The 22,106-nt window shown below is 39.9% G+C and overlaps 1 protein-coding gene across 1 annotated transcript in view; it reads right to left on the bottom strand.

Moving 5' to 3' along the window:
- Positions 1–486: 486 nt before the first annotated feature.
- Positions 487–22,106, bottom strand: part of LOC134370497 (large ribosomal subunit protein eL42-like) — a 30,167-nt gene continuing 8,547 nt past the window's right edge. The window contains exon 2 of the mRNA XM_063087595.1: positions 487–860. Within this exon, the coding sequence (XP_062943665.1) occupies positions 527–860 (334 nt within the window). The 3' untranslated portion in view covers positions 487–526. The remainder of the gene's footprint in view (positions 861–22,106) is intronic.

The following is a 22,106-nucleotide window of genomic DNA, read 5'->3' as shown; positions in this document are numbered from 1 at the left end:
CCGAAGGCTGAGTGATGTCTTTTGGGGATCAGGATGATGCTATGAGAGGGCCTTCGTCTCAGACAGTTGCTGTACCTTGACTGTGATAACTTGCAGCTTCCAAGCAGTCAATTGACCAGCGTTTGGGGGGGGGGGGTCTGCATCGCATCAGGCCCTGTAGTAGGTACTGAATAGGACATGCACACGCAGATTGGCTTCCACTCACAGCTAAGCCAGCTATGGCTTCAGTAGTCCTTGTAAAATATCTAACTTGGGAGAAGGATCTTCAAGTTGGGGTGGCAAAAAATAAACCTGTTTAATAGCAACACCTTAGACATCACATTTGATCAGGTATTGAGTATGCTAGAGCTTGGCATTTTATTCAGTCTACTCTTCCCTCCCTATTGTACTCTCACTCCCCCCCACCTCCAAGGGAAATTTTATTGATGGCTTTAGTTTATTCCCTCCCAAAAGACCAACTGTTACCAAATGAAGTGAACATAACCTCAAGATTTTATTGTCTTCACAATAAAACAAATGACGAAGCTTAGAACTGGATCACTTGGCCCTTTCTCTTCTTATCTCCTCCCAGTTCAAAATGCTTGCATCTCTTACTAGCCAGCATTCTCTTAGATCTGCAGTTAGGGTCAATGCTCTCAAGCCTCAGCACAATCTTCTTTGTAGTTTTAGCCTTTTTCTGGAAAATTGGCTTAGTCTGCCCACCATAGCCACTCTGCTTCCTGTCATAACACCACTTTCCCTGAGCATACAGAGAATCCTTGCCCTTCTTGTACTGTGTCACTTTGTGGGGTTGTTGTTTGCCACACTTCTTACAGAAAGTCCGGCGAGTTTTAGGAACATTCGCTATGTTCGCAGGAGTGCTATGGGCATGGAAAGAAAGAGCTCACTTCTTTTTTTAAAAATTGAACATATCACTTTGATTTTTTTTAAAAAGGGGGTGTGATATAAAGTATGAATGAAATGAAATATAACAAATTCTGGTGTAATAAAAATTCTAATACAAAATCATTCCCCTTCATACAATGTGAGATCTACCTACTTCAGTGTGTAATGAATATAGAAAACAAAATAGGAAAATATAATATAATAGTTCTACTCATCCAAGGTCATCAAAGTATGTTTCAATAAAGGGAGTTGTCTGCATTTACGTGGATGATCATAAAAGTGTGTTTCTGTATTTCTGATTCTTTGAATATAAAGGTTAGAAATCCATGCCCTTTCTAATAACATATAAATAACAAAAATAAAGTTAGATCCATTATATTGCATGTGAATGGACCCATTTCTCCTACTCAATATCAGGTTGAATTTAAAAAAACAAACAAACATGCAAATACATAAGGCTGTCACTCTAAAACACATGGGGGCCGAGCCCGTGGCGCCAGGAGAGTGCGGCACTGGGAGCGCGGCGGCGCTCCCGCCGCGGGTTCGGATCCTATATGGGAATGGCCGGTGCACTCACTGGCTGAGTGCCGGTCACGAAAAAAGACGAAATAAATAAATAAATAAATAAATAAATAAATAAAACACATGGGCATGCAAATCACTATATACAATTTATGGGAAACAAACTTAAAATTTATTGATGTAGAATGGAAATAAAGAAATATACAAAGACATGCAAAGCAAATGTGAACCAAAACAATGCAGAAGCAACAATATTAATATTAGACAAGGTAAAATATAAAGTTTAAACACCAACAGGATAAAGAGGAAACTTACATAGTGAAAAAAGATAAAAATCAGGGGTGTTGTGGAGTTGGCTGGTACCAGCTGGTAAGAACCTATTGTCAGCATTTATTCCTAGCTCTGTGTTCAATGACATCACATTGAAATTGGTCACCATGTGATATTATACACCATGGAAATTGAAAATTTACAGAACAGGGCTTTCTTCCTCCCTTCCTCTAAAGCCAATTGCTAACCATTTACCAGCACGCCACTGGAAACAATTGATTAAGTTAAAATTATCCCAAATGGATACGTGCTAAACGATATTGCAACTAAAACTGTAAAACAAAGACCAATAGAAATGTTAGGAAGCTTTATTTAAATATATAATCATGTTGGTACATTTTAGTTCACTACTTCAGAATTGCACAGATCCAAAAAATATAAAGTAACAACACAAAGAAATTAAATTATGTAATCCATAAATGTGATAAATGAAATATATATTTATACAATGCAAATGCGTAAATAGATGTATCCGTTTAAAAGTGCAAACCATAATTGATTCAAAATGTAGCTATTTTAGCATCACTAACTGATGCTAAAATGGTATGATAGAGTAATCATGTAAATTTCCTCCTAAATTTTGTATTTTTGTCAAATATCAATTTTTGTATACATCATTTGCTAAAAATTTGATTCAGTACAAGAGAATGGTGTCTTAGATGTTCTTGGCATATTTTACAAATAACTATAAGCCCTAACTAAATTATGGGTAGTTATCTCTCACTGAGACCTTAAGCAAAAACTGAAACTTAGTATTTCAATGTTAATTTAGTGATCTAATAAAATATATAGACACGTATATTGGCAGTTGAGTACTACTGAGTCAGTAGGAAGAAGCCCATAAAAATGAGTGATTTTTTTTTTCCTTTTTTACAAAGGAACTGCAACATCCCATTAAGACTCTTTGTGGATGTTCCCGTCAGAGGAAGAAAAGCATTTTCCATTGACACCCTTAATTGTTAGCTGGTCCCATGGTTACTCTTCAAGAAACACTAGAGACCCTTCTGAAAGCAGAGTGAGAAGATTTCACGCAGCTTCCTGCTTAGAAACCGAGACTGCTTATAACAAGCTCCATCTGATTCCTTCAACATCTAGCATCCAGGCAGTTTCCTCTCTGTAAACTTCACCTATAGGAGAGAAATGAAAGGAAAGTATGAGAAGAGGGGTCTAAAATACAGAGAATGTTACCCTCATCTGAGCTGACTTGTCCTGATTTGGGGATACCCTGAAGAGAGTGTTCATGCACCTAGCAGAGTAGCCCCTAGTATCCATTCAAATAAATGAATAAATAGATAATAAATGGCAGGAGTGGGAAGAGGGTCGGAATGGAGGATACACATGCTAAGAAATGATAACGTTGTCGTGGAGATTTTAGAAAACAGAAAATGCAAGAAAATGAAATATAGACCTGAGTGCTGGAAAAGATTTTTAAATATTGTTTGATCATTCACAAAGCACTCGCCCACAGCATGCTACCCACCCCTGTGGGACACAAATATTGTTCTCATTATATACACAAGGACAGGCCAAGGGACTGTTCAAGGTCAAGTGACTATTGAAGGTAAAGCCTTTAGCATGCAGCAGTAGCAGAAAATGAACGCATGTCTTCTGATTATAAATCCAATGGTCTTTTCAAATCATCACTGTTATCTCCAGGGAAATTACCTCAAACAGAAATCAACACATTCTAGTGCAGTTCTGATTTGCACACACTTGCTTTAAAACTCTCTAATTCTTAGTTCTCTGTTACCACCTCCACTCCCACCCTTAGTTTTATAGTTATTGAGGGGAAAGCTAGCTACTGTCCAAATATTCTTGCTAAAGAATATCACTTAAACAATGCTTTTCCCCTTTAGGTTTTCATTTGACTCATGGTAACTACATTAGCGAGAAAGATTTTGTACATTTATACCTAATTCCTAACATCAAATTTTCCCTGAAAATGCAAAATAAAATGATGTGTAGACCACCTGGTTTCTACAGATTAGTATAAAAATCAAGGGGGAAAAATTCTGATAATATCGGAATAATGTCAGTATTTATGAGTGATAAACCTATTTGACAGGTAGTGTTGTGATGTGTACAGTTCTGATGACAACGTGTTAAAAGTAAATAATTATCTAGCATAATGGGAAATAAAAAGCAAAAGTCTGTGGAAACTAGTGGGTTTGGAGTCTTAAGGAGAACATGGAAAAAAACTGCTAGAGAACTGCCAGACAGCCAGCTGTTGACCATCCTTGCACCCAGTTTTACCAGGCATTAAGAAGGAGAGAGTAATCAAAAGAAAATCATGTGCATAGATTCTGCTTAGGAAACTTAAAGCTTGGTAGGTTCGAAACAATTTCACTTCATTTTATGCAATTGTAAAAATGCCTCCATAAAAGCAAAGCCTACATGAAAACATTTGTCAATATTATTTACTCATTTTAATGCACTCAAATAAACTTTGTACAAAGTAACTTCTTTAAATGTCTACCAATATGAGACAAGTGTAGATCCAAGTAGACAATGTCTGCCTGTATGATCACTTTTTCCAGCTCCTTTTTCATTGCTTATGCTCACAGTGAAGGCCACAGTAAATTAATAATCATCTTTACGATTTCCCCCATATTTATCTCTTTCTTTTCAGTTTTTCTCTTTCACTCCTGCTTTTCTGTTTCTTATTTTCTTTCTTTTCCATCTGCTTTTTCTCACTCTTCCCCAGGGAAACCGGAGGGAAATTCTTCATGCTGCTAACAGTTTGTGGTGCTGAAAGGATGTTTCATCTGCACTCTGACCTGAATGGAGTGAGAGAACCAGAACAGGTCTCCATGAGTGTTCTGGGATCAACAAGCAGAAAGAATTAGTTCAATCAGGAGAAAGCCTTTGTCACTGATGGCCTTGAAATCATGCAAAAGACTTCCAAGTTCACAACACGTGGGCTTTATCAGTGGTTTGGCTGCTCTGATGGAGCTCGGAGAGACAGACAAGCAAAGTTAGTTTCCCAGAGTTCGTCTGTGCCAACATGCTCAGAGAAGATTGAATCGAAAGATACCATTGCTGAAATTCCTTTTTTAATATTCTGTTTATGGTTTTCCAATAATAGTAGTAGTAGTAGTTGTAATAGTAGCGATAATAATAATATTGGTTGTAATAATAATAGCTACTGTTTATTGAGCACTGACTATGTGTCAGGCATTGGTCCATGCAGTTTACATGTATTAACCATTAAACCTCCCAACAACCCAATGAGGTTAAGATGAATTTTTTAAATTATTTTTTTATTTTATTTATTTACTTAGATGATAGCTATCCCATTTCACAACTGAGAAAACTGGGGTTTAAGGAATTTGCCCAAGCTCACATAGCTAGTCAGTTATCAGTTACACATTTCCTTCCTGCAAGAGAACATTCTATTTCTCAAAAATATCCTGATGGAGCAGTGGTCTAATTTGCTACTGAAGACAAACCCTGCTGTATCCTGATTGTTATCACTTGTAAACCTGAGACCAGGGGTTGCCTTTGAACAAGTGTTGGTTTTATTCAGCTCTCTGCTCAATGTTTCCTCCTCAGAGGGTTCCCTAACCACCTCTACCCCTTTATTGCTCTTGGTTTTACTTCAGAGCACGTATCACTACCTGACTGTATTAGTCAGCTAGGGCTGCCAAGACAAAATAGCAGACTGGATGGCTTAAACAACAGACATTTATTTTCTCACAGTTCTGGAGGCTGGAAGTTCAAGGTCAGGGTGCCAGCCGGGTTGAGTTCTGGGAAGGGCTCTCTTCCTGGCTTGCAGACAGCCACCTTCTCACTGTGTCCTCACATGACCTTTCCTCGTGCGTGTGTGTGTGTGTGTGTGTGTGTGTGTGTGTGTGTGTGTGTGTGTGTGTGTGTGTGTGTGTGTGTGTGTAGAGAGAGAGAGAGAGCCCAGGATCTGGTGACATAAGGGTAACTTCTCCCACCCATGGTACTTATAGACTCAGGCCTCTGTGTAGGAGGGGAGGAGTGTTTGGCAGCAAAACTGGATATTTCTTAGGAAGAAAATCCTTCTAAATGTTATGGAAATCCTAGGGTTTCTTCCCTACCTCTTCGAGTATAGAGCAGAGTATCTATTTACATGATAGTGGTAGTGCTGGCTATGATGCTAGAGTACAGCTTAGGTAACAACCAGAATCTACATTGACTGTCTCCAAGAAGATTGCCAAAGACTCATGAGCCATGTTTATATTGTTAGACATGAGGATCACAGCTTCCATTGATATCCACATATTAATATTAACTACCTGATTTTTATCTTCCAGTTAATGTAAGAGGACAGACTCTTCTCTCATTCACTTCTTCCCAAGAGACTAGCACAAAGTAATAAATACTTGTTGAATGGATGAATGATCCTAAAAATTAAGAGAGAGTATTATTACCATTTTATAGATGAGAAAAAATTGATGAGCTTATCAATTTTGTGTATAGTCAGTGGCAAACCTTAAAATAATACCAAGTTCTCATGATTTATAGAACCTTCTCTTTAGCAAGTGACTCACCTGAATGTAAGTTCCACAAAAGCAGGTTATTTATTTTGTTTACATAATTTTCAATTACCCAGGACAGTGCCTAACATCTAGCATTAATACTGAATAAACGTGAGTGAATGAATAGAATTTTCAAAGGTTGTCTCAAGTTATGCCTCATGTGACACTCTGCCACCCCTTCACTAAGAATCTCTCAGTCTTTATTTGAATATTTTCAGTAAGAAAGAAATTACTTGTGCTTTATTTAAGTATGGCATTGTCATATTTTTGTCAGTTCTAAATGTTAAAAGTTATTTTTGTGTCCTTGGAATATTTCATAATTTTCACAATAAAATAAAGTTATTCCAGCTCTTCTTATTGATGAAAAATGTGGAACAGGACAGGGCTGAAGATAATCCCAGGGCTTGAAATTAGGGAGGTTTCCTCAAGCTGAAGTAAACTACAGATGTGAACTACAGATGTGCAACCAGATATGGGTCTGTTTATCTGCGATCTCCTTCCACCTCCTTTTCAGCCGGTCCTCAGTTATATCATGCGAGAACCTGTGAAATGCTTTGTTGAAGTTCAGTTTCAGCCAGGTCTGTAGCATTCTCCTGGCCACAGGTCTGAGAGTTGTATCGATAATAATAGCTGACAATTACATAACACTAATCTCAGGTCTAAACCCTTTATATTCATTAACTTGTTTAATTCGTACAACCACCCCATTCCATTTTTATGCCCACTTGACAACTGAAAAAACCGAGGGACAGGGAAGTTAAGTAACTTGCCCAAGGTCACACAGCTAGGAAGTGGCAGAGCCAACTCAGACCTCAGCAGTTTAGCTCCTGGTAAACTAACTCCCCCAGTAGTCTAACTCTACACATTTAACCTCTGTGCTACACAGTGCAGTCTATGCTCATGAATCATGCTGGCTCCCAGAGCACAGCTTCACCCTCTAGTGCCCAAAATCCATGTGATAATTAGTCAGATCTGAAATGTTTTCAGGAACCAACATCACCCGTGATATAGTTTCAGAGATTGATCTTTCTCTCCTTTTGGGAAGCAGATTTTTCCCAGCTGAGGTCCTTCATCAGCTCTCTCCTGTTCCCGCAGCCTGAGTCACCTGCTCAGCTTCTGTCCCTTCCCTGGAATGTGACACACATGAAGACCAGGAGACTCCCACCTCTTATTTCTGTCCTTTTCATTATTCTTTATCCACAGATCTCTCCTCTACCACAATTCTCTCTCACATTGACAATTTCCCAACAGCTATTTCCTTCATATATACATACAGCATTATTGTGCGAAAATCGCTCTTGTGTGTTATTAGCCAGACTCTATGCAAAAATCTGTAGATACCTGAGCCTAAATGTATTGTTCTTAGCCACCTTCCCAGTCCTTTCTTATGTAAATTACTAGGGCATTTCCCACCCACGTTTGTTATTATAGTTATTCTCTCCCTTTTTCTTTTTCTGCTATAAAATCCTCCCTCTTACCCATTTATCTGAACGTTTTTCTCTTCCTCACCACATTTGCAGCTTTGAACTCTTGTAATCAGACTGGGAATTCCATCTCTGAACAAATGCAGGCTTTGTGGCATTGTAAAGGGCAGGCTGTCCAGCAGAGAGCCCTAAGCACCCGCCTGAAGCCAAACCCCCTTCTGTGGCAAAAGGTCACGATTATTTTTTTCCTTTGGCATAACTCTCAATTGGAAGCAGAGATGAAAACACCACTTATGTCCCCCCAAGGCTTGTGCCTGGTACTTTATAGTCTCTGGGTATGCTTCCTAGGTTTCTTCTGTTGGTATCGCTTGCCTGCACGTGGCTCATAAGAAATGGCTGGAAGATGGTGATTTCATCACATTCCAGACGTGGGCTTTAGGAAGCTGGCCCCTCTCCTGGCTGGCCAGACACATATTAAGTTCCTTATAACTCCCACTGTCACCTCTGTATCCCTTGTTGAAAATTACTATAGATCTAGTGCAAGGGTTGGCCACTTTGTTCTGAAAGGGCCTGACAGTAAATATTTTAGGCTTTGTGTATCATAACAGTCACTGCTGCAGCTACTCAACTTTGATGCAGCATCAGAACAGCCACAGACAATACCAAGTGGGCATGGTTGTGTTCCAATAAAACTTTACTTACAAAAGCAGACTGCAGGATAGATTTGGTCCTTGGATCCATAGTGTGCCACTCTCTAATGTCAGAAAGGAAGAAGGAGGAAATAAGGAAAAGGCCCAGAGAAGGAGAAACGCGTTCCCAACCACTTTGCCAAGTCCTGTGTGCATTTATTTATTTTAAGAGTCCAGCAACTAAAAAATCTGTTCCTAGAAGCTGTGAATCTCTTGCATCAACTTTGGGCCAGAATATCTAGTTTTATGTTACCTTCTGAGTTATTTATACATTTTGTCATATTTCAGACTTTTAGTGATAATTTGGGGGGGGGGGGGGTGGCCAGTATGGGGATCCAAACCCTTTACCTTGGTATTTCCAGCACCATGCTATACTGAGTAACCTAACCAGCCAGCCCTGAAGGTAATTTTTAAATATTTCAGCTGTGCCTTAGATACATTAAGGGACCTACAGTGCCCCCGTGAGGTTAGGATGATGGTTGCAGTCATAGAGAGTGAACCATCTGAGTCAGAGTTGAGGCTGGGAAGAACAGATCACCCCACCCGGATAGTGATGTACCATCTGCAATTTGATTTTACAGAAAGGTTTCCTTGCACAGGCCTGAGGTTTTTCCACATTGCTTTTATGAGTACAGTATTTTTCTCCCTGTTAGACCCTTCGTCAAATGATCTGGCCGTTGTATAGGAAGAAAATAATAAAAATAATTTCTTATTGACTTAGGAATTCTTTTAATATTTGCCTGTTAACAGCAAAGAAATCTACCTTACTGAATCATTGTTAAAATAGATTTTAATTCCCCAGGCAAAAAGTAACCAATGACAGGTACATTTGTGTGTGTGTGTGTGTGTGTGTGTGTGTACATATGTGTGCATGTGTAAGTTGGACAGCAAAAGGAAATTAGTTGGGGAGGAAAACATTAAAGTTGACAATGGTAGGTAATCATTATCTGACATGGTCTACACACACATATGCCATCCAAGATGTGTAATAAAGAGACACCAACAATTGTTGTTGGCATTAATGTCAATGAAAAGTTGACCCACATAGCAATCTTTGCCAAAACTCTCTGATGGTTCTAAAGAAGACAAGAATGATAGGCTTACTTAACAAGAAGAGCAAGTAGGCATCCAAACAGACTGCCCTTGGATTGCAAATGTTCAGAAAATAGTCACTTGCATATGGAGATGAAATGCCTAGAAACAAATCAGAGAAAGTCTTAGCAGCAAGCCTCACAGGTGTAGAAGAGATAAACAGGCCCATTGGTACCAGAACTTAGGAACATTACTTTGTGTCTCAGTTTAAATGGAACACAGCAACCTGACCTGGCAGAAAATGGGGAAACAGTGTTCCTTTTGCCCTACCTGATTTAGCGCTTGTTCTGTGGCCTCCCTTCTATTGCGTACATTATTGCCAGTGAGAGCCATTGAGCTGCTAATGAGAAGACTGCAAAATAGTATCAGCTTGTGCTTCAGCCTGAAGGTAAAAGATAACATCCCATTGTCTGTAGGAACGGCTTTCCTATAAACTAGATTCTTTCAAAAATTTCTTTCACTTGCTAAAATAGAGGATATCCTAATGTCTTGAGATTGAGTGTAAATTTATAAACAGGGCTACGACTACCCTTCAGGTGTGCCTTCCTAACAGTGAGGAATCAAGACCACCTGAAAGCATCTCACTGCAGGTGTCCAAAAGATGAGAAAAGGTGCCTTCCAGGGTTTGAGACGTGAACCTCATTCATCTTCAAGGTTAAAATGATCACAGTGCATGGGATTATCAAAGAATGGACGTGTAGAGGAGAAGGGAACGCAAAGAACAGAATCCTGGAGAATGTTTGAACTAATGCTCAGGAGAAAAGAGAAGAGCCTAAAAGTGAGAAAGAAATGGTGCTCTCAGAAAAGGTGGCGGTGGTGGGGACATAAGAGAGGGTAAGGTCACGGATTTGGTGATTGGGAAAGTATTGCACTTTCTGGGCTTAAAATTCCTTCAATTTCAAAGTCAATAGGTTGTGATCTAAGGGAATTTATTGTTAAGTAGTATAAAAAGTGCTTTCACAAATAACATATAGGCAATTTCCAAATCATTGCAGTGAGGTTGTATTATTACCGTTTTACAGATGACAAAAAGGATTCTTGGAAAAGTCATGTACCTTGCGCAGGGACACATATGTAGGGAGTAGCAGCATCAGGATTCAAACCCCAAACCTCTGAGTCTAAATTTCACACAGGTTTTGTTCTGTTCTGCTGCCTCCTGTGGCTGGATAGGAGGTAAGCCTGAGACAGGAGGAGGGTCGTCTGGGAGGGAGGAAAGGAGGGGCGTGACTGCCCCCTGGAAATTTGAGCTCAGGGAGAGTGCTGAGGGTCAGGAAAGTAGTTTCCAGAATCATCTAATGAGAGTGAAGGTACAGCCAGGTCAGGGATTTGGAAAGAGTGAAAGGGTTTTGAAACATCATTCTTGAAGAGAGAATAAGGGTGACAAAAATTATGACTAAGGACATAGCTAAAGGGAGACAGAATGTATCTGTAGCAGCTTTGTGTATTTTTGGTGTGTCTTGCAGAAATCAACTGAACAGGGCAGAGCCCGTGGCGCACTCTGGAGAGTGCGGCGCTGGGAGCGCGGCGACGCTCCCGCCGCGGGTACGGATCCTACATAGGAATGGCCGGTGCACTCACTGGCTGAGTGCCGGTCATGAAAAAGACAAAAAAAAAAAAAAAAAAAAAAGAAAGAAAGAAATCAACTGAACAGAAATGGGACATGTAGATTGGTGGCTAACAGGGAAGAGTAGAAAACTGGGAAGACAAGGGCTTAGGAAGCTTTCTGATCAGTCTAAAATTCAGGGGAAAACATGCTTCTTTCCATAGATTAGATATAGTCAATGCCAAAGACTTGTCCCACAGCACAAAGTTTTCAGGACACTCTGGGACAGATTTCCCTGATGTCAATTCCCTTTGCCTCTGTTCTATTACTTTGCCTCTCTCTTCCTTCTCCTCGGGTTACTTGCCCTAGCTCTTCACCTCCAGCCACATTCTGCAGTGTCTATTTAATCACTTTAGACCTTCCTCCAAATTCTTCCTAACTTATTTTACCACTTTCTCATGTCAATCTTTGTCTCATTGTGTATTCAGGAAAAGAGGCCCACACGAAAAGTGAGTCCATTTGCTGGATATGTCCATCTTACAGCTTTCCTTCAAGGTTAATAAACACAGCAGTCATTCTGGTTTTTCCACTCTTGCCCAAACCCACAAGTACACAAATGAAAATGCACTGATTTTTTAAAATATCCAAATAACCATTAAAGTCTGAGTTGTTTTATTTTTTAAATAATCCAGAAAAATGGGAATACGGAGAAAAGAGGGAAATGGCAAAAAGGGCAGGGGCCTCTGCCCACCAGGTGGTCTGGGACAGTGGTGACCCTCAGGCTGGTGGACTTGGAAGGGGATAGGGTGAGCAGGGGTGGAATCCCACAGGGGGAGAGCAAAAGCGTGATCCAAGGTTCTGACGGGCTGAGCAAGACCACAGAGATGCCCCTAGAGGTTTTGTCTTTTTTCTTTTTTTAAAAAAATATTCGTACATATTTATGGGGTACAATGTGTTGTTTCAATATACTGTATATATTGATTCACTTAGAATAGATAGCATAGGTTTGTACCTGTTAATCCATCATCTATCAGGCCACCTTTTCATTATAAGTTCCCAGTAGGAAGGAATCATCATTTTAAATTCAGTGCAGCACTTAACACAATAAAGAATCAATATATGTTAATTTACTTATAGTATTTAAAGAAAAAATAAAAAGTAAAAATGAGCAGGAACCATTCTGTTCCGTAGCGGCTTTACAATTGCCAGCAACTGTATACACTGCTGAACGTCACTGTTCATGTGCATAATGGATGTTTGTAACCCTGTGAAGACCGACTGATCTTTTTTATTCAAAGACGTTTTGGTGTTAGACTGTTCACTTCCCCAATTTTCCGGCATCACGTTTTGATATTTCTAAAAAGTGAGCGCCACCTTTTGGCCGCTGAGAGGATTGCTGAGCAGTCTGATAACGTAGGATGAGTCATTCTTAACCAGGCTGTGGAATTAAAGTTATCTTTCCATTTCTAAAGCATAGCAATTACCTAGTGATCCATGTGACTTCTGGGAAGTCCTTTTCTTGCCTTCCAAGCAGTATACAATTTTTATTCAATATGCGAATTATCCTTATAATAATAAACAATACCCTAAGCACAACCGAGCCATTCCCACATGCTTTTCTAACCCAGGTGGCAGGTTAATAGTTTGCAGGGAATACTAACCCTGGTTCTCTGACTCTGAATCTGAATCTGAGGTGGAACAAAGCTGTACAAAGAAGCCCTGTTGGTAGAATTGAATTTTTTCCCTTTCCTTAATGTGGGAAAATAAAGTACAATTCACATCAATAGGTTAATGACTAAAATCGGGCCCTGATGCAAAATCCAGCATAGGTCCCACCTGCATAGTCGTTAGATGTCCACGTGAGACACACATTCAACCTCTTAGCACATTGTTGTAATCCAGGCAGTACTGTATCCTAAAAGTGCTCCTCTTTGATGAAATTGAGAAAATAGGAATTGCACAGGGTCAATGTGACAAATGGTATAATTTATTGTAGTATTGTCTTTTCTACTTATTTTATTTTATTCTTTACTTTGTACTTGAAAGCTGCTTCAACAATTAAAAAAATAGGAGGCCAGATTTAAAAGTGCTCCCATAACTAATGAAATTTTCTTTAAAAAAATTGTTTTTATTGTCTAGTAACAATAAAGACTTTTAAATCTCAACTTAGGTGAGTTCATATCAGTTGCTTTGGCTTAATTTAGATATGATTTTTTTCCTTATTAATTTTGTAAATGATGGCGCTATATACCAAGTAGCTAGAAAAGGAATTGCCTTGACAGTACCTAACTGATACAAGCATCTCAGATCACTTTCCTTAATGGGTGTGAATGGGACGTCATTAGCAATGATCAACTCTCTAGGCATATAGGCACTTACCAAGTCATTGTATTTTAATTTTATGCACAACTCTTTATCTTCCATAACATACAGGTACACATTAAATTTCTAAATTACAGGGTGTGGACTGAATATGTCACTGGAATGTTTTAGAGCAGTGTTCCCCCCCCACCCCCCGCCCCACCAGCCAATAAAAAGCATGGACACTCTCCTAACCAAGAACTAAGAGGTCCTGGGAGTTTTAACTAAACTCAGCCTTTCAGCCTCCATTTAAAGCTCAGAAGGCAGTGTCAATGCTGTCATGGCCATGAGACATCTTTACAGAAGATCTTGGGGTGCATTTTGGTAGAAGGCCACCCTTATGGGCTGCATTTGCAGATGTTAATAGGATGCACAGACTTAGATGAACTGCGATTATAACCAGTGATTATAACTCTCATAACCAGTGTTTGTTTAATGCTGTAAAAATACTAACAGAATAGTCAAAGATATCTGGATATCTAGCGGAAAAGGATTCTTTGAAATTTTTGATGTGTGAGCAGAATTATGGCAAGTCATCTGTTCCCCATACTTTTATCTCTCTCTCTCTCCCACACACATAAACACACACAAGCATTACATGTCATAGATCAAGATTTAGCTGGTTGGAGTGGGCCCGGGCTTGGGAATTTTTTAAGGTTACCTAGGTGATCCTAATTTGCTAGGGGGATTAACAAACTCTTTGCAAACAAGAGGTATTTCTCACCTGCCAGAAGAGGTTAAAGGGCTCTGGGTTAGACAATTGGCTGCTAAATTAAAAATTCTAGGCACTGAGGAGCAGAGGAGTGAGGGAAAGAATATAGATATTAGGTCAAAGAATTAGCTTCAAGAACCAGTACGAAAGTATTAAAAATTAAAAATTAGAAATCTTAAAAATTAGAAAATTCCATTGATAAGGGAAAATGATCTGATCTGGAGTGACTATTGACAGGGCCATCACAGTTCTCCCCAGAATGTCCTTGGACTGAGAAAACTCAGAATGGAAGCCATAAGCTCATGGGGCTCAGTAAACCTGTTTCCTAATCAGAATGGCGTTGGCTTTGGTATGTACCTCGTGTTCCAGTGAAATCTGTTCTCTTTTTTCTGATTTCACTGCTTGCAGATGAATTATTCAACACTTCTTTGTTGACACACAGACTCAGTATAAAAAAAATGAGAGAGGAGAAAAGGGTCTTGGGTAGTAGCTGGCAAATGAATTGTGGGTATGAATCATGCACGGAGCTTGTAAAAATTCAGATTTACCAGCCTAACCAGAGACATTTTGGCTAGGTTGGGCTTCTGAAATTGATGAGGTTGCGAGGCATGAACACGTGTGGTTGGCTACATAACCACAAGTCTAAATGTTTAAGAGTTGTAAGTCATGCTAACTGTTAAATTAAGGAAGCTCTCACCCCCTTCCTTGACAAATAAGCCTATGCAATCACCTGGAAAGTCAAGTGCAAATGTAAAACTTTAGTGTTTAGGTTCTACCTGATACCTCACTGTCAAAGGTCTGTCCTCCTACCTTGACAAATATGCTTTCATAATAGCCTGGGAGGCCGGATTCCCAACAGCATTTTCGAATCCCTGTGTTGAGGGAAGGAGCCTGTGGCCCCCCACTCTTCTCTTTCCACCTGGCTCCTTCTGGAACCACGAGGCACCTCTGTGCATGCATGGGGCCATGCCCCACCCTCACACCCCTAGCAGCCACCCCTCAGGCCTGGTGCACACTGGTGACACGTTTGTCCCCTAGAGGGCAGATGGGGGACTGGGTGTGCACAAGCCTGGTTCACTGGTTTGGGCCATTTGGGCAGGCAATTCTAAGATCCCAGCTCCCAGTCATGGTCTGAAAGGAGGGTTGGGCTCTGTGTGGCCATATTCCTAGGGTCCCACAGATGCCTCCTTCCAGGGGAAGCCTCTAGGGCTGCCAGGGCAGGAGCTCCTTTGGTCTCATCTAAGGGGAGTATTGAACTCACGTGACTCAGATGCTGAAACCTGGGTCTTAGAACCCAGTGTTGAAAGCATTGATCTCCCAGTGCCAGCAAGACAGAAGCTTGTTGGTTGCCATTAGCAACTCCAGGGGCACTTGGGACAGTCAAGGGAATGCAGCTCAGGAGAGCTCTGCCTTTATGATCTCCCTTCCCACTCCCATAACTTTTCCCATGATATAAAACCAAGGAAAAATGCTTTTTCTCCTACTCCAAATGTTATTTAGAAGCTATGTGGGAATTTTATTTTCTTTTTTAAATGTGTGTATTTATCATATACAATATGTTGTTTTGAAATATGTATACATTGTGGAATTGCTAAATAGAGCTAATTAACATATGCATTACCTCACATACCTATATTTTGTTGTGAAAACTCTTAAAATCAACCCTTAGCAGTTTCCAAGAATACAATACATTCCTTTTAACTACAGCCCAATAACTATTTCCTGTTAACTATGGGAGAGTAGGAATTTTAATAGACATCTTCTTCACTCTTTTCTTGAGTTTTAGAGAATGGGAATAATAAACTTGAATCAGAAAGATTAATTTCACACTAATGCAACACCTCTGTAAAACTTGACACCTTGTCGGCTGAGAACTTTACACATTGTTAAAAATCCATTAGAACAATGACCACACCATTAGCTCTTCAGAATATGCCTTGAAACCTTACTTGTTTATTTTATTTTTTTTCTTTTAAAAAATCTTTTTATTGAAAATAAAATAAAACCTTACTTGTTTAAAAGAAACATTGGTTTTGGCAGGCACTGCTTATGGTTAGTGGAGACTTGCTCCAGTATTAACCACTTCAGGGTCCCCAGAAGGAGGCCCGGGGTGTGTCTGTGACCACAGCTAGGTAGAGGCTGTCAGCCTTGTGCGACCCCTGCCCCACTAGGGAAGCCTGCTCCACAGGGCTGAAGACGGTGTGTTGAGTTAGTCCCTCCTTTCATGAAGCCCCTCAGGCCTCAGGAGAATCCAGGTATGGCTATAGGGAAGTGTATTAGTTCGTTTCTGTTGCTTATAACAAAATACCTGAAACTGGGTGATTTATAAAGAAAAATGAAATTGATTGCTTATAGTTTCTGAGGCTGGGAAGTCCAAAGTCCATTTGGTGGTGGCGACAGTGACCCAGGGGTCTCACATTACAAGATGGTGGAAGCAGAGAGAGAGAGAGAGAGAGAGAGAGACTTTCTTCTCTCTCCTTTTAAAGCCCTCAGAACCACACCCCTGACCACCATTATTAAACCATTCACTAAGGCATGGTCCACAATCCACTCACCTCTTCAAGGCTCCACCTTTCAATTACCATGATAGGGTTTCCCACCCTCTTAACAGTCACAGTGGAGAAGAAGTTTCTAATACACAAAACTTGGGGACACAATTCAAGCTTCAGTGAGTTTTGGGGGGACATAATTCAATCCACTACAGGAGGAATGATTCATGAGTGGTGCTCCCTCAATGCTGTGAGCCAACTAAGAGCTTCTCAACTGTGGCCTGCCTGTCACAGGGCTGGGGGGCTTATGAAAGTACCAAGGAGGTGGTGGGGTGGGAAGAACCTCCAGAGATTCCTGTGTGATTGGTCTGCAGTGGGCTTTTACAGATTTTCAGGGGATAGTAATGTGCAACCAGGAGTGAGGATCACTGGTTTAATGAGCTGACTGATAACAAAGATTCTAATAGAATAAAACAGAGAGCAGGCAGGTTTTGATGAGAAGGAAGGGGCAAAGGAGGAGCGGGGTAGGGACAAACAAGTGGAGATGGGCCAGGGGACATTAAATCAAGATTGAGGGTGTGGCTGGAAATGGTGGCAGAGACTTGATAGGAGTCTAGCCCTGAGAGACTGGGGGACAAATGTGCTTGCAGGCACAGACCACCCAATGCTTATTTAGAGGACAGTCCATAATCTCATCTAGTCCCCAGTTCTGTCTTGTCCTAACATTGAGACCAGAAGGGATTGCTCAGCACTGTTGGAAATTGACCATTCCAGTGGTCCTGTTTTGGATGTTAGAGTCCCAAGGACACAATGTCAGGGGGCTTTGCTCACTGTGGTGGAAGGCATGCCATCAACTGTCCCCAGCACTCACCAAGAGCTCCCCAACAGCCAACAAACACATCTTTAAATGACAAAGGAAAGTGGAGGTGTCCTGGCTTCTTAAATTTCTAACATAGCACCGATCCTATTCTTATGTTTTTAAAAAGTTTGTATCAAAGTATACATAAATAAAAGTGCACAAATTATAAGCATGAAGATCAATGAATTCTCGCAAAGTGAACTTACTGGGGTCACCAGCTCCTAGATCAAGAAACAGGACATTATTATTGCCCCAGAATCCCCCTGGTGTCCCCTTCCAGTTACCAACCCCCCAGGATAATCATTATTGGACTTCTAATGATGAAAACTAGGGAGTTCCCCTGTTTTTAAGCCTTATGAAAATAAAGTCATATTGTATGTTTTCCTTTGTGTCTGGCTTCTTTGTGTACATTGTGCTTGTGAGATTTATCCGTGGTGTTGTATATAGTTATGATTTGTTCATTCTTGAGGTTGGATGATATTTGTAGTTTAAAAATTAAGATGAAATGAAGAGTTAGGGATTAAAGAGAAATGGGGAAATGGTCATGTCAAATGTCTAAAATATTTTAAGCCTTATATGAAATACAAGTTTGTAAATATTTCTTTGTACCTACAGTCACCAAATCTGCGTTAATATCACTGTTCACTCAGTCCTGGTATTTTTTTGAGTAAATAGTTTTCCATTTGCTATTTTAAGAACTTACCTAAGATTGCTTTTTTCCTGAATGGTTCCCAGCAAAAGTGATGTTGTCAGTGTTGAAGTATGAGTGAATATATATCACCCTGTACAGGTATAATATTTCCATTGCAGTAAACGTGGATGATATCATGATTAATTGTATGGAATTCCATTTTAAGGACATCCTAGATCATAGAAGTTTATTCTCTAGAAAAACCTCAGAGCAATAGTTCTCAAAAAACTTGAGAGCATTAGAATCACCTGGAGCCCCAGAACTATCTGGAGTGCTTGTGAAAACTTACTGCTGGGCCTGATCCCCAGAGTTTCTGACTTAGTGGGTCTGTGGTGGGGTCCAACTGTGTTCCTTTCTAACAAGCTCCCAGTTGATGCTGATGCTGCAGCTCTGGGGACCACATTTTGAGGACCACTGTCTTGGAGCTTGCAAATGAAGTTATGTTTATATTCCTTCCCCATATCCCACTGGGAGGATTCCTCTTGTTGTGCTTTTTCAAAATCCTTGGAATCAGCCAGGTAGAGAATGTTGTCATATTTACCTTACTAAATTGTTGACACCTGTTATCTTGCTCTTCCCTACAACTTAACTCTGTTTGTAACCCATTTGGAGCATGTGTCCATTTGTTCTTGGTTTTTGCACAATTGTCAGCTCCTTAAAGGCATCAGGCCACATATTAGTCTATATCTCTACAGTTGTTAGCAGGGAGCACTGCATGAACTACTCAACTAACTCACTGTATTCACTGCTGGTTATTGATTTTAACTATATAGACCCTGCTTCTCACCTTAGGTGCTATAGTCACAGTTTACATACCTATAAAATGAAGCTTTGCTTCTTGCTGTTATAAGAATAGGGAGTTGTAGGGAAAGTGAAGGAAAATGGTCAGGGCCCCACAGATGTTCAGAATCTTGCTGAGCATTTGATGTAAATATGCACCTGCACCCAGGTGTTCCTTGGCTACTGTCTGATGTAGATGTGCATGGGCACTTAGGTGTTCCTGGGTAGTCTGACTCACACCTAGGTGTCCTGGGTTATCAGACTTAAGTATAAAGGATGAGTGGCTCTGATCCACAGGGCCCCCTACCCCCAGGATGACTGTGTCGGGGGGGTAATACCACAGGGAGACTGCTACTGCTGCTGGAGACTGTTGCTGCAAGCTGTTGCTGCCAGGCCTCCCAGGACCCTCTGGGAGGCCACCGCCGCTCCTGCTGGAGGCTGCTGTAAGCTGCTGAAAGCTGCTGCTGCTGCTGCTACTGCTGAGGAAGCTGAGGACTGAGCTCGTGTCATCCCAGATCTTTCCTAATTACCTAGCTCATGGACCTGTATATGGAGGGGTCTGGTGACCCAGCCTGTATATGAGGGGTTTGTGACCCAGTCTTTACAATGGGTTTGAAGGGTCCAAGCCCTAACCCAACAATACAGGAGTTCATAAGAATAATTTGTGATCATATAATGATGGATCAAAAAAAAAAAAAAAAAGCATTGCTTTTATTCTTTAAAGTATGTGTTTCTTAACTAGAGTGAGGTGTTTCTCAGACTTGGCTACACATTGGCATCACCTAGAGAACTTTTTAAAAATATACTGATGTCTCGGTCCCACCCCAGATGTTCTCTTTTAATTGATGTGAGCTGTGAACTGGGCATAGTGGCAGGAGCTCCCAGGTGATTCTAATATCCTGATAAACCCATTGTCAAGTTGAAAAATCATATGGTGAATCATCATAAGCTGAAACCATCTGTATCTTTTTCTCTTTATGAGTTTCAAGAGAGCCACATTTTTTCTGGAGGATTATTTTCAGAAACCTTTTCTGCTTTATTTCTGTGCTTTCTGTAGATGTTTTCCCTTTAAATTTTGTTTTCTGAAGCAAGAAAATGTAATGAACTATTTATGTGTTGTACAAAGCAGTGACTTCATTCTGAGTCTTGGATAAACCTGCTCTAAGCTAGAATGAAAAATAGTGAACTGCTGAGTTTTGCATTTCCTGTTTTAATTTAGCTACTCCATTTGGCAGGTAAGAGTTTGTTCTTGTAATTAATGGCTAAAACAGAGTTGTTTGGAATAAATAATTCATTTTGAAATAGCCCTCTAATTGTGTGGGACATTTTCCCACTACAAAACAATTATACATAAAAGTACCACTTAAATACTAAGATTTAGAACAATGCCATGCCATTTTGAATGCAATGACCTTGTGTCTACTATTCCACTGGTTTGGAAAATAAGCAGATTGATTTCAGTCACTTGCAGCTACTTGAAAATAGGTTACATTTAATCATTTAGAAACTAATTGTTTCTAACCTAACTGATGTGGTAAAAAGAATCAATTGATTTCCACCCCACCCTGTAAGTTAGTAGACAGATACCACCAGATAAAACACAGTTGGTCCCTAGAATATACCTAGGAAATAGCTCTTTCTCAAATAATGCTGGTGTTACTAGGTCTAATCTACTAAAGCCCTCTATTTGACCCTTTCTTCAGAGTCCACCCTTGTATTGCAGAATAATAAAACATGGAATAAAACTTAACTATATGATTTATCCATAGCCATTTTAATTATTTAGATTCATCAGTCTACATTACTTACTAATCCTACTGGCAAAATACAAGATAATAGGATTTCTAGAGTGATAAACTTCAGCACACAAGATCTGATGGTTGTTCCGGGTTCAGTCATTGATTCAATATATAAATTTGAACAAACAATCATCTTTCTTTTGCATCTACAGGTGCAAGATACACTTGAGAATTCAGACAATCACTCAACCCACCTCAAACCTACTTGTCTCAGGAGATGAACAATGGTAGGACAAATGGCTTTTAAAAATATTTTTAAATAAATTTAAATAGTACCTTCAAATATCAGAGTCACCAATGTGATCATCCTCACCTATTAGATTAGACTAATAGCAGCTAATATTGACGTAGCACATTGGCATACACAAAGTACTTTTGTATATATTTCATTATATATTTCCCCAAAACCCAGAGAGACTGGAAGAGCAACAATTTAAATATTTGCATATTTTAAAAAAGTGACTCTCAAGTTAAATGAATAACATAGCACCAAACAGCCAGAAGTCTGTGAAACTAGAGAGCCATCCAGATTTTCTGGCTCTGAATTACCAGCTATCCCAGTTACCTATAGAGCAGCTAGTTGAGAAGGAAGTGAGGGATAGTGAAAAAACATAAAATTCTCAGACTTGTATTTTCATCACTTTTATAAAGGATTTTGCGTCTTACAGCCGATTCATTATTGGGAGAAATGTCCCTGTACTGGTGCTGTAATAAGTTAACAGCAAAACTGGGCATGCATTTGGAACTACCTGCAACCTCCTCCAGGTTTTAAGAGTGATTTAGAGCAGGAACACTTGCCATATGTATCTGCATTTACTATATAGAGCGATCAATTATTTTCCCTGATACTAAGGGAAGATTAAACAGATCTTTTCATTGGATATCACATTTCTTTCACAGTATTTATTCTGCACTTTGCCAATCTTTGTAGTTCTCCCAATTGTCCACTAGAGGGTAGTCTTTAGTTGGCATTGTCACGTATGCTCCATGGTGGGAACTTTGATTCTAATTTGGAAACATTTTGTGTACTGTTTTTGGAGCTGTTTTTCCCAAGTGGGTGAGGCACAGAGAAAAGATTCTACGTGGTTTAAGAGTCTTCTTTTTGTTTTTTTAATGACTAAATCTCCCTTTGTCCTGCACAGACCGTGCTTCCAGGTACTACTTACTGAACAATTCATTTTTGCTCCGTCCTAGCCTTATTTAAGGGATGGAGTGTTATGAGCGGTGCCTTTCGTAGAGGTTTAGTCTAAAGTTCTGAGAGGTAAAGCGGATCTGATGCAAAAATGGTGTATTTTGGTTGGAGAAGTACAAGGACAATAGGTGTAGAGACCTGTGCTGCCAACTTAAGGAACAATTGGGAATTTATATCTAGAAGTAAATTTCAGAGTATTTCTGTACTTTCTTTGATATCCAAATCATACAAGA

The sequence above is a fragment of the Cynocephalus volans genome, chromosome 2 (assembly GCF_027409185.1).
Source record: "Cynocephalus volans isolate mCynVol1 chromosome 2, mCynVol1.pri, whole genome shotgun sequence".
Classification (NCBI taxonomy): Eukaryota; Metazoa; Chordata; class Mammalia; order Dermoptera; family Cynocephalidae; genus Cynocephalus; species Cynocephalus volans.
Note: the sequence above shows the minus strand (reverse complement) of the source record. Positions and strands in the feature narration are given on the sequence as shown.